The 13,451-nt window shown below is 50.3% G+C and overlaps 1 protein-coding gene across 1 annotated transcript in view; it reads right to left on the reverse strand.

Annotated features, from left to right (window-relative positions):
• The window catches only part of JAG1 (jagged canonical Notch ligand 1), a 35,092-nt gene that overhangs the window by 15,640 nt on the left and 6,001 nt on the right, over positions 1-13,451 (reverse strand). Inside the window, exons 3-5 of the mRNA XM_081255321.1 lie at positions 9,413-9,464; positions 4,063-4,317; positions 2,338-2,398 (exon numbers count right to left, since the gene is read on the reverse strand). Coding sequence (XP_081111447.1) covers positions 2,338-2,398; positions 4,063-4,317; positions 9,413-9,464 — 368 coding nt within the window. The remainder of the gene's footprint in view (positions 1-2,337; positions 2,399-4,062; positions 4,318-9,412; positions 9,465-13,451) is intronic.

A 13,451-nucleotide genomic window follows, 5' to 3' on the forward strand; every position in this document is an offset into this window, starting at 1 on the left:
CCTTCCAGATGAAGGATCACGACACCTCTTCAATTTGCTTGATAAAAGGAATAAGAGGCAGCTGAGGACCCGCCTCAGCTCTTAATTAGCAAGAGCTGGATACCCAAGCATAAGAAAGGAACCACAAGAGGCCCCGGATGACTTCAAAAGAAAACAAATAAAAATACTGACCCTAAAAGAGGCATCCACAAGGTTATCCCAGTTTAATAATATATGATTAAGGTTCTCATGAGAAATTGAAGTGACTTTCCTCATAGGATGATTCATAATTGAGTCTGATATTATTGGCAGGCTCGCAATAAAGCAAGACTGTGCACCCAGAAAAAGGGATTCCAGGTCGACCTGGGAGCAAGAGAAGCAGTAAAGTTTTCTCATGTGGGGGAAAAAACAAGACAAAACACACCTCTGTAATACACGATCCAAAGGACAACTTACAGGTAACTTGCCATCAGCTATTTCTGGAGCAGGACGCAACCAGAACTTCCTTGGCGAGAAGGTTCTGTTTTGATTTTTCTTTCAAGGGAAGGAGAAGGAGATGGTCTGGGAGACCATGCAAATGATGTGTGGGAAAGTCACACCTTAAGTAAATACGGGCCTGCGAGTCCAGGCAGGGAGTGGGAGGGAGACTTCGAAAGAGAAAGGCCTAAACTCTGGAAACAAAGCCTGCTGTTCTGGCCGGGAGGGCCCTCCCCAGGCAGCAGTGTGTTTATTCTGATGACAGGAGAAGAAATCGAGGTCGCCCTCGGCTGATACTCATCTGAGCTGAGCACCCGCGTGCTGAGCACGGAGCGGGCGCAGCAGAGTCCCTGAGAGCACGGCTGATCTGACTCTCGGGAACAACCTTCACAAAGAAGCGCCTGCCCCCAAGCTTGACAGTAACGCTGTTAAATACCACAGTGTGCTGCCACCAGCGATGGGGGTTCGCAGGCGAAGCCCTTCAGTCTTGCAGAAAGTAAACTTATCTTTCTGAAGGGCAGGAAGAGACGATGTCAGGCCAGCCTGGTTTTGTTTTACTTCCAGCTGCCTTGATTCCCACTTCAGCTTCAAGCCCCAGAGCTCAGAGCTCCCCGCTGCATGGGAGGGGCGCTGCGGTGGCGGGTACACAAAGGTACGGAGGACCACAGGGGTCTTCAGGATTTTTGGAGTGGCAAAATCCCATGGCTGTGCTCAGCCTGTCAAAATGCAGATTTCTGGGCCCAGCCTAGGGACTGGGGTTCCGTGGGTGTGGGGTGGCACCCAGCAACCTGCATTTCCACATGTCCCTAGTTAACTCAGGGAATGACACTCTGAGTACTGAGGTCTGGGGGCAGTGAATCCCAAAGTACGGTCCCCCCCACCAGCAAGAGCAGCACTGCTGGGGGCTTGTTAGAAATGCAGAGACTTGAGTCCACCCCAAGCTATGGAATCAGGATCTGCGACATCACTAGAGCCCCAGGTAACGTCAGTTTGAGATGCACTGGTTTAGACTAAGGATTCGTAAGCTTCCCTGGGCTCAAACTGGGGTAGCTTTGGGGGAAAACATGACAGGCCCAAAGGAACCATTGAGTGTCACATTAAATCTGCTAATCCTTCAGATTTGGGAGGAGAGTAAAGTGGGCGATCATGTCAAAATGCCACAGGCACCAACAGTATTTCCTGAAACAAGCCTTTCCCAGATTGGCATGATGTACATTTCAAGAAGTTCCAAAACCTGTAATCGGGAAGCCGTGGGGGAGGTCTCCATTTGGCTTCTTGCATTGTCCGGGACCATAAAAGAACAGACTTCAAAGGCCAGCAGCAAAAGTCTACATTCATCAGGCTCAACTGACAAGATTCCAGCGCAGCCATTAACCTCTCAGCACCGGCCAGGCTCCCGCCTGCAAAGGGGCCAGGAGATTGTCCTAATCCCATTCTAAAGAATGCTCCACTTTCCCCTATTGATGGGAAAAGTGGGGGAGGGCTGGGAGACAGAAAACCAGGCGGGGGCTGGGGGGTGGAGGAGGAGAGAGACCGCCGCAAAAACCAAACCCACAGCCCTCCATCTAGTCCATTAGCACTTTAAGGGGAAGATTATAAAAACGAGTTATCAATTTACAGAACCGTTAATACATGAAGTCACTGACTATGCCCAGAAGAGTTGTTTTTTTCCCCCCCAAGAGAAAAGCGTGTGCATTTCACTGGACAGCTGGTATAATTTAATAAGCTTCGGATGTGCCTACTTGAAAAAAAATTTTTTTTTTTTTTTTGGTAACGCTTTCTTGTCCTCCAAAGTAAAAGAGGCATATTCACAATAAAGTCAGTCCTCCTCTTGTATTAAAGGGATCATTTATTAGGAAAAAAATGAGTTTAGTTGTTTACCTGCAGTCACCTGGGAGTTTGCAAGACCCATGCTTGGGGCTGCAGCCCTGCCGGCAAATAGCTGTAAAACAACAAAAAACACAGAAGGCTGTGTCAGCACACTGCCAGTTTCTTGCACTGTCACCATCAGGAGCATGGCCTTGTCCATTAAGCCAACAAAATCCACTATTTTAAGAGACCTCGTATCAAGCCCACTGTAAGGAGAGGAAGACGGGAGGTGCCCCAAGAACAAACCCAGCTTTAAACTGCAAGGCCAGATCCTCAAACATCATAGCATTTGGGGACAAGATGCAGGCAAGCAGGGGGGGCAAGGGGAGCTTTACGGAGTCTCTGAACAATAGCTGCGCTGCTCCCGGTCAATTCCCACCCTCGCCAAAAGCAGACAGGAGGTCTAATCCTTCCTCAACTCTGTCATCTTCCCCACTCTGTACCCCAGCTTCCTCAGAACCCTCTGACCAAATGCCTGGTATCTCAAAAATCCCATGGGACTCACAAAGCCAACCAGGCCGGCTTCACTTGGCAGGCTAATCCACGGGCCAGATCTGGTGGTTCTTTTGTTTTTTCTCTTTTTTTTTTGCAAAGTATCCACACAAAACCATTCTGCTTCCTTTACTGAAAAAAGTTTTTGAACAGACATTAAAAAAATAGTAGGCAGATGCTTTTTAAGTAATTGTTACTGATTTTTAGGATACCAACTATTTAAAATACGTTTTATCAATCCTTTCATTTGGATCCCAGAAAGGCCATCCTTTTCACTCTTGTCTCTAATTATTTAAGAAAGCAATATTGCCCAGGAGACCTGCAAATTCCTCTCTTTGCCTTACCCTTCAGTCACAGTTCAAAAATTCGTTTTTCAACTTGAGTTTATCTTAAAGGAATTTACCAAATTATGTGAACTAAGCAGAGTGCGTTAATGTTCGTGAGGGCCTATTACATGGTTGACTAGGATTATATACCAATTTGCTATGAATTAGAAGCTTTGTAAAGGTAAAGACCACAGATGATTCTGTGAACATCTGTATTCCAATAGACGGGGCTGGGACAGTAGACAGGAGGTCTGGAAGTTTATCCCACTGTGGAGGCGTTCAGTTCACCACTCGCCCTCAATACCACGGCCCCCAGAGATGCCCAGTGAAAGCTGCCGTAAGCTGCCGTAAGGCCACCCTGAGCCAAGGGCTGTCATTTTTCACAAGCTGTTCAGACACTGGCTGGGCTAACCCAGTCCACCTGGCATCTGTTTCGCGTTGGATGCCTTAAAACGCAGAGCCTGAGAAGGGGGTTCGGGTACAGAGAAAGAGGTAGAGGGCAGCAGATGGGCAGGGCAAGAAGCTGAGCAACAATGTGGTCTCAGCGGGAGCCTGGCCTCAGCCTGATCCCAGGGGAAACTCCGGAGTGTGAACTGTAGCCCAGGGTTAACGCAAAGGGGGCTGTGGCCTTCTTACGCCCATGTCAGCCATTCACAGACTGTGAGCTGGCGGGACGGGGCGTGGAGTGGCACCTGTTTGGCCAAGGACAACGCTCCAGAGAAGGAGATGTTGTTAGCAGCCAATGCTCAAAGCATCTGGGGGATGGGGTACCAACAGCATCTTCGTGCTTCAGGCCTAGAAAACAGCCCAAATCTCACCATACCCAAGAAAGCCACCTGATGGCAGGGGGGTGAGAACATGACACCCAAAGTGACAGCCATCAGGAGCTGGTTAACCCACCAGGCACGCCCATACACACCTTTGTTACATTCAGGGCCCATCCAGCCTTCCATGCACGTTTTGTTGCCATTCTGGTCACAGGCATAGTGGCCAAAGAAGTCGTCTCTGGGTCGGCAGAACTTATTGCAGCCGAAGCCATAGTAATAGTCATCACAGGTCACACGGATCTGATACTCAAAGTGGGCAACCCCCGTGTTCTGCTTCAGCGTCTGCCACTGCCGGCTGGGGTTGATCATGCCTGAGTGAGAAGCCTTTTCAATAATGCTGTCGGGTTCTAGAGGCAAAAAAAAAAAAAAAAAAAAAAAAGGATTAATCACACCAACATTTACATCAGATATCAGAGCTTTCTCCCCCGACCATTTTGACGCCTTTTAATAACAACAAATGCACACGGCACAAAATTCAAACAACACAAAAGGGCAAAAAATGAGCCATTCATCTCCCTCCCCATCATACATTTACCCTTTTTACTGGGCATGTAGTATTTCTTCGTCTGGAAATAAAGTGAAATCATTTACCTACTTCCCAACATGTGCACTGAGGTTGTTTTGGCCTTTGGCTATTAAGCAAAGCCACAGGGAACATCCTTGAACATATTTACCTGTATGTGGTTCTAGGAGAAAGAAATATCCCAGAAATGGAAGTGCTGGATCGAAGAAGACACACACAACCAACACACTTCCGCCCAGAAAACCCAAACCACCAGGAACAAAAGCCCCATCTGTCTGCCCTCCCACCAGCAAAGGAAACTGTTTCCCAACAGCAGTGCCAACACTGCGTTATCAGACTTTCTGATTTAATGGGTATTTAATTAAGTGATGGTGAGGACCCTTTTGACAAAACCATGTGTATAGGCTCCTCTGAACTTCAATCTGTTTCTCTCCTTTGCCAACTTTTCTGTTGCGCTGTTTGGTCATACTGGTTTGCAAAAGCTCTTTACATGTGATAGAAAGTGACCCCTTACGGAAGGCTATTCTTGAGGAAATTTCACTATTCCAGGTAAAGGTTAGCAATCTTTCTTTTCTGGTTTTAGAGTTTTGTGTCTTGCTCTAGAAAGGCTGTGTCTATTTCCAAACTTCACTGGAAGCCAAAGAGTAATTTTTTTTTTTAATTATAAACTTTGCCACCTCTTAAGCTGGCATTTAAATAACAATACCACGAACTTGATGCATTTCACCTTTCACCTTTGCCCAGAAGGCATATGGGAAAAGCATTCATCCCAGTTTACAGACAGGTAGACTAAGGGTTTTTTGGAGCCAAGTCAGGCTCCTTAAAGAGTGCCTACTGAGGAAAAGAGACACGCCTGGGGCCCAAACAGCTCCAGGAGGAAGAAGTGGTCCCTGCCCTGGGGTCACCTATCACTTAGTATGAGAAGAGACAGGTACAAAAATAGCTCCAAACTCCAGGTGCCAGGAGTTCAGGGGAGGGGCGTGAAAAGGAAACGAGGCCCCGAGTCAGCACCCACCCTGGTCCTGTGTTTGTTTTCTTAAACCTGCCAGCACCAACCCTTGACACCTTGTCAAATTCAAGGCCACCTTGGAGAGACCGTTAGGAACTGCTTTCAGTGTCTTTGTGATTCTTATCCACCTACACCCCTGATCTTCTAGGCCTAGGGCCTGTGCTCATCTGCAAGGCTAGGCAAACCCCACAGGTGACCAGGAGACGGGCACTCCTGGGCAGCTTCAGCCACACTCCACTTCCAACAGCGCCCCAGCCCTCATCCTCTGGGCTCTTTACCTGTGGGCAAGACGGGCCTTGAACAAGCCCGCATACCTGCAGACCTACACCCTGGCATGCACGAAGCACTTTCAGAGGACGCTTTCCTAACCTGAGTTTTGCAAATAAACACAGGCCAAAGGATGACAAAAATGTCCCTGCATTAACTGTGTGCTTCCTCTGCTGGTTCAATGAAAAAGCGTAGTGAGCTATTACCATGTGATGATGAGATCTTAATAAAGGGATTACTTAAACACACTAGCCATGGCTCCTTCTCAGGCAGGCTGCAACAACAAACAATTCAGACAAGAGTCCGGGGTAATCCTAAAGGCACAGGCTGACATGTCAGTCAGTGGTTTGGTATGCTTTCTATTTCCGGGAAATGTTGTGAAGACATCATTTCAGAATCCTCCATGGGGCTAACAGGTCTGTATAACTAACTTCACACCTGTGTGACAGATGTTTCCTAAGGGCCCAGAGGGAGTTGAGTGTGTCTGTGACACGCTTTCTGGCATCTGGGTTACAGAGATGCTTCTTTTAAGCTGTTGTCGCCTGAATCACACTTCCTATCAGCTCAGGGCATTACCAGTGTTTCTGGGGTAGTTCAGTTGATAGCCCAGCTTTAAGACTGGAAGGGGATATTGCCAGGCCTTCCTACAACCTTGAACTGCATGAAGATGGAGCACAAAGAACGCACAACAGCCTTGCAGGCCAAGGGGATGAGAGGCGAGTCTGAGCAGAATCCTGGAACCACGCCAACCACAAACCTTAACCAAGAAGGCTTAACCAAGAAGGCTACAGTATAAGGAAAACCTGGACCTAAGTATGCCAGCCTGTGTTTACATATCTATTGATCAGAACGAGAAACTGAAATAATTTGCTCTGGGGGAGCGAGTAAAATCTGCATCCTTATATAGTGCAGTCCTGAAATGCAACAGCAATGACCTTGGAGGGCTGGCCTCAGAAAATACTTTCTAAAACGTACATCACTTGGGCCAGGCTCTGCTCCCGAGGGTTCATTGCAGAGCTGACGTGAGAAGGAATTCTCTGTTCCCAAAGCTCAGGGCTCTGCCTCTAATCTGAAGCCTTGTTTGGTCCCCAAAGAGCAGCCAACCCCAGTTGGGTTGCTACACATCCTCAGCGTCTGCTCTCATGGAGGACAGTGCCTTGGGAGGGACAGAGGGTGAAGGGAGTAAAAGCAAAACATTCCAGGCAGTGTGAACAGCATGTGCAAAGGCCCTGAGGCAGGAGAGAATGTGATGCATTTGAGGACAGAAAGTTGACTGGTGGGGTTTGAGAGAATACAGGTATGACAGATGACAACATGGCATGTGAGATGGAGCTGGCAGGGAGACAAGACTGGGCCATGCAAGGGGCTTTGGGGCCACACGAAGATCTGTCCCAAGGGCAACAGGAAGTTACCAAGTGGCTCTCAGTAAAGGTGACACTCAAACGTTATGCTCTGAAAAGATCAAGATGGCAGGAGAATGGAGAAAGTGCTGGAGGTGGACCAGAGTAGATGGGGGTGCATTAATTCAGCCGCTACTGTAAGAATTCAGGCGTAAGCAGATGGTGACATGGACCATGGTAGCAGCAGGGGAGCTAGAGGGAGGCAAACCCAATCAGGACTGGGTGTGGAGCACTGAACGTAAGATTTTCAGAACTTGGAGGTGGATTAGATACTGATGCTAAGACAGGGTGGTACACAGGGGGTGCTGTCCAGATTTCTGGCTTCTGGTACTGGGCGTTCAAATGCTGGTGCCAGTCATCCATAAAGGGCCCTAGGCAGGCTCTGCTTTTGGGGAGGGAAGATGACACATTTGGTTCTGAATACGCTGGAATCCGAGATACCTTGGAAGCATCGCAAAAGGGAGGCTGGACAAGCACGTGGATAAGCCACTCCCAGCAAACCCCCATTCCTCCTCACCAGGGTCACAAAAGTGAGGCTCAATGCCCTGCAGTGGGCATTCCGTGACTTTGAGGCAACCCCTCTCTTCAAGAGTAGAGGTCTGAAAGCCCTTTATCTCTACCCCAAGTCTTCCTGCATCCTTCCAGTGATTTTACCTCCCAGCAAGAGAGGAGAGGCTCCAGAACCCCAAAATGGGGCACACGACCGTGGGCAGCTCTGGAGGGGCACCAGCTTCCCGGAGGAACAGCTACCTGACCCGTGGGCTGGTGGAAGGCCCAGGAAGGGCCCTGCAAACACTAGGGGCCCCTTGCACACCCTGACAGGTGTCCTAACCCAGCCTTGCCAGGAGCCAGGGTCAACCTCAAGGATGCTCATGCCACCAGCCAGCCTGTGTTAATATCTGCACCAGGACATCTGAAGAGCCTGTTTCCCCCTCCCCATCCCCCATCTTCCCAATGTACAGTTACCATCGTAAGCAGGTCAGTGACATAACGCTCACCCAGCCCACAACGCGTGTGGCAGGGGAGGAAACAGAGAACAAACAGGTGCCCATGACCCTGACTGGCATCAGCCACAGCCCAGGCAGGCCACTGTCTCCCCTCCCTCCACCAACAGCGGGATGGGGGTATCACTCAGGGAGGAAGGTCCACGGATCTGGACTTCAGATGCCAAAGCACAAGGAGTGACCCCAACGGCCTGGAGCTTCTGGCAACCGGGGCTCAGCAGGGATCGAGCGGCTCAAGGTGGTCCAGCAAGACAATTGGGCAGTGGCTGCCTCTTGGATTCCAGGCCCTCACTGTGCCCTCTCTGGTTATTCACCAGTCCCAGAGTCAGGAAGAAAAAAGCAAGGTGAGAAGAGCGGGAAATGTTCTTAGCAGCAAACACACCAAGGGTCAGAGAGGATGAGACACGCAGAGGGATGGGATGGGGGGCGCGCACAGAGACACCAGGCCGGTCAACCCCTCCTCTTGTGCAGACTCAGATTTCAGCGTGAATCAAGTTTTCCCATGACAACCACCCAGATCCTGCTGGCAAAAAGGGAACTGGCTGGCAGTCTCAGCGAGGGAGGGGAAACGTATTTTGAAGCTACAATCCAAGAGCAAAGACTCCGTTCTAAGCCAGACAGATGCTGCCGTTTCTACTGGCATCCTCTAGGGCTTCCCCGGACCCCAGCACCCGCCCACCCCCAGCAGCCCTGAAAAGCAGCTTGCGCTGAGAACACAGCCACCTTTCAGAAGGGGACAAGGGCAGTGTAATGGCCATGAGGCACTGGAACACCTGTCATGCACAGTGTGGGAAACCCTGACCGGCTGGGGGCTCACCTGCCCAAGGAGTGAAATTCAAGGTCGGTCTTTAGAGCCCAAAGCCACCTCTTCGGGCTTTATCTTTCCGATGAGAGATTAAATGCTCACTTAAAGTTTAAATGGACTTTTAAAAAGTCACTACTTTGATCCTTTCGCAAGTCTACAAGGTTTTAGAGTTGTAAAACCATTAAGATCTCTATCCCAAAGATAATCTAGGGGCCTTATTCAGGGACTGAGTTAACTGGCCATCTGTCCTGGCCACTTAATATTCCAAGCGAAAATTCTAGGGGAAGTGATGGAAAAAGACTCCACAGAGAGGTCTGGGGGGTGGGGGGTGGCAGGAGAGCTCTGAAGTAGCCTGGGGACAGCTCTGACAAGCACCGGGTGCCAAGCTCTGTGCTTCCCGACTCACGCGCTCAGCCCATGGCGGTGATACTTACGGACAGTGTCATTGCTGGAATCCCACGCCTCCACAAGCAAAGTGTAGGACCTCTGTAACACAGATAAACAACAGCTCAGTATTCAGAAACGGGGGTCAGCTCTCAAAGGTCAGGCCTTCTCGGCCTCCCTGCACGTCCTGCCAAACAAAACCATGCAGCCAACATGGAAACTGTATTTGCTGTCGAAGGGAGGTCTTGGGTGTTTAGGTCCAGACCGACTCCCCACCCCTCCCCCTAGCACCCACCCCAGGGTGGCAAAAGACACCGGCCCCCCCGTGGTCCTCACGCAGGCAGCCTAAAGTCCCGACCAAGAAATGCCATCTCCCTAGACTTGTGCACACTTTGCGTAATGCTTTTCCCAAACTTTCCAGACTCTAACCCTGGCGGCTTGAGAAAAACCACACAAAGAATTGATTCTAAGCTAACCTAACCAGGTGTTTGTACCTGGGAGTGGAGGCGCTCACCCAGTGAGGAGGGCTAGGGATTGCTGTTACACTCTGGGCCCTGGTGGGGAGGTCCCCAGGGAGGCCCCTTTTCCTTTGCAGAACCCCTTTGAAAGCCCTGTCTGTGTGAGACCATCTCGGCTCCCACAAGTATCAGGTGACTCCAGGAAGCAGGGCGGGGGCGGGGGGGTAGGTGCAAATAGACTCTGAAGACAAAGGCGGTAACCTAACTTGGGGGTGCAGGGGGGGCGGACTCTAGGGACCAAAGTAGAAAAGGAAGAAAGAGCTGCACCCCACGGGTTGTATTTATTGATAAACTTATCTGTCAATAAGATCTAACATTCCAGGAATAATCAGAGTCCACTAACTAAACAAATTCCCTGGACACTGGCGGGATGCCAGCCATTCTACTGAAGGTACCTTTTATCTTCCAGGCTTATCTCAGAATTCCACCTCCTCCCCGCGCCACCCCCTCCCCCAAATCCAAGCCCATTAGCAAATTCCCACTTTTACTCAAATCTTCATTTGTAATTTAGAATGAGGTCAGTCTCACAAAACACCAGGGTTTCAAGAAAACTTCTGCTATCTTGGTGCTGGGGAAATGTATCCAAAGGGGTAGAGAGTAGGGAAGAAAGGCACATGAACCCTTTTATGTATCCCTGCCTTGTCAAAGGCAGGTACCAGTATGTCGGAAATAGTAGCGTATATTGATCAAATAATACGGTGCCACCTACAAGGTGAAGGCAAAAACAGAGGGGGGAGGTTAAAAAAAAAAAAAAAAAAGGAACTTCATTCATAACTCAGAGCAAGCTTACTGCTCACACAGCGACCCAGCAGGTCTCTGAACATAAAAATATCTTGTGATAGACCCCGCCTTGGAATTCAGCCGAAATATGTTTCATACTCAAAGCAGAGGAGGATTCCATTTCGCTCACTGATAACTGTGGGAAAATGCTCAGAAAAGCAAGCAAAACCGGGCAAGCCGGGGCACATGCCCAGCCCTCTCCTGCAAGTGGCCAGAGGTCCACATTCATTGCTGTCGTCACTGGTGTTTTTTTATTAGTGAAAGTTACACCTTATTTACTGCCTCTGTGTTTCTTAGGACTTCCTACAAATTACCGGACTCTTCCCCGAGAGCACCAAGAAGTTAGAGGTTTCTCTACTGATCTGACATGACAGCCAAGTCCAAATGAGGCCAGATGTGGGTCTGATTCTGGATAATGAAGCCCTTCATTTGCTGGTCACGTCGAGACCCACGTTCTCCACTTCCACATTTTGTTGTAATTAATCCTCTGATTAAATGCACCGGTACCCGGGCGTTTGTTCAGACTTGTACAAGCACTAAACACACAATATGCCCACAACCCCACGGAAAGGGAAGGCATCCCGGGACCGAGCTGGCGTAACAGTAGTAACTCTGCTTAAAGCTCAAGGGAGAGGGCATCCTTGGTTCTTGCACAAGATCCTAGAAGGCCAGGCTCTCTCCCGGACTCATCCTCCCAGAACTGGGAGACCTCAGAAGTCGCTGACCAACACGCCCCACCTTGAGGGGAAAGAGGAGTACAGAGCCCTTGACACCAGCTGGCATCAGGATTTCCCCATGAACGGCCTTCTAGGAGGTGAAGGTGGGGCAGGGGCTGGGGGCTGCAGCACTGGCCACGAGGTGCTGGTAGAAAAATCAAGCAGCAGCCCTGGACCGTCTCTCTCTCCCTTGTTTCAGAGAAGGGACTGTGGTTCTAGGACTAGCCTCCTGGGGCGGGAGGATTCCTCCCACCCAGCCTTCAGAGAAAAGGATTCTCTCCAAGGCTCCTATTAGGAGGTATTCTTAAGCTCCCACTCCAACCTCACACTATAGATCAACAATCGAGATAAGTTGGCAGTGATTATTAGTCGCTAGGGAACTTTAAGTTTTCCCAGGCCCACGCTTGACCTCTGTACATCCCAGAATGTACATCCCGACTCTGGGATCCAGACCATGTGCACCTTATGCCATCAAGCCCGGGTACAAGGCCCCAAACTGGCATTCCGCTACAATTACATCACACTCAAGCGGCCACTGCAAACCTAACCCTAGAGAGGCCAAGTCCCAGGGCCCTTCTCACGGCTTGGGAGGGGGTGCAGGCGAGAGGACGGGCAGGTGTTTCAACTTATTAACAAGTTCATACAAAAAAAAAAAACAACCCGCAAAAAACATAAAAGATAGCAAACACCTGGATTTTCCTTGGTTTCAAACTATGAGAAGAGGATTCTTATAAAAAGCTACCTGGCATTCATCTCTTTTTCCTTACATTTTTCCAGAAAAATGGCCTGGGGGTAAAGCAGGAGGGACGGGCAGCCAGCAGATCTTCAGTCTGGGTTCACAGTGTGAATCGCTTCGGTCTTCCCAGCTCCAGGGAAACCTGGCAACACGGCAGCTGGTTCTCACTCTCGTGCAACAGGGAGGAGCAATGGTCAGCTTTCAGGAGGACCCCTGGGGAGGACGCCCCTGGAATTCTACCTCGAGGAGGGTCCTGGCATCGAAGGGCCCCCGGCGCTTCCTCCCACCCGTGGCGCTGGGGCTGCAGGAGGCCTGTGTTCCGCGCCCATCCAGCCCCATGGTGGTTACCTTGGCACCAGGCGGGGTGGTAAGCACTTAATTGCCGTATTAAGAAGGGGGGACGTGAGACACAAAGGTAAGTGTGCTGGCAGCGGAGAGCTTCCTCTTCCTGGCAACAGTGGCAGCCAAACCAAGCCCTGAGAAGCGGCTGCTTCCCCTTCTGCCAAGCTGATGGACACAAACAGCCCACCGTGCAAACGGCACACGTGCGGCATCCAAAAGCCTGGGCTGCAGGGCAGGCGGCAGGGAGCGCGCCCTGGGAGCGCCCACAGGGCCATTGTACAGAGTCATCGGCCCCAGGTCGGTCTGGGGCCCTGTGCTCTGCTGACTCAACTGTTGCTTCCTGTGGCTGGCCCTGTATCTGCATTATTTGTGCAGCGGCTGCATTATTCCCCGTAATCCTCATTTCAGTCAATTCGGCCACACTATTGTCCTGCCTGCGTCTGGGTGGCCCGAGTATAAAACATTCCAAGCACAAACATATTCAATAAAGGCTCCAGAGATGTCATGAGTGGGTACATGCACGCTCGCCCTGACGATTCATGGGTGGCAGGGTTTGGGCAAGGTGAGGCACGGAGGGAGGACAACCACCCCATGGCATCCCGGCTGAGACCTCAGTCACAGAAAGCAATTTAGCCTGCAGGGCTTGACATTTCAATAGAGTCTGATCTGGTTACAAAGGGTGACTTTCTCATGAAAGCCCACCTCAAAGACTCACCAAGCGGGGCCCCGAAGCTCATATCCAGATTTGAGACTCTCAATGAGAGGCCCCCCACCCCCTTTCCCATCATTACCCCTACCTGTTTGAAAAGCATCCCACTGATAATTAAATGCACCAGTTACAAAAGGGTGGCGAGGTTAATAGATAGAATACCGAGAAACCAGCCAAGCACAACCGTCCGGTTCACACAGAGCAAGCCTGAACAAGATGCCTTTCTACTCGTTTACCAGAAGCGCATAAAGACTGGGCTGAACTGATAGAGGGCCCTGAACGTTTGAC

Source organism: Mesoplodon bidens (assembly GCF_964165515.1).
Source record: "Mesoplodon bidens genome assembly, chromosome: 15".
In the NCBI taxonomy this organism is placed as follows: domain Eukaryota; kingdom Metazoa; phylum Chordata; class Mammalia; order Artiodactyla; family Ziphiidae; genus Mesoplodon; species Mesoplodon bidens.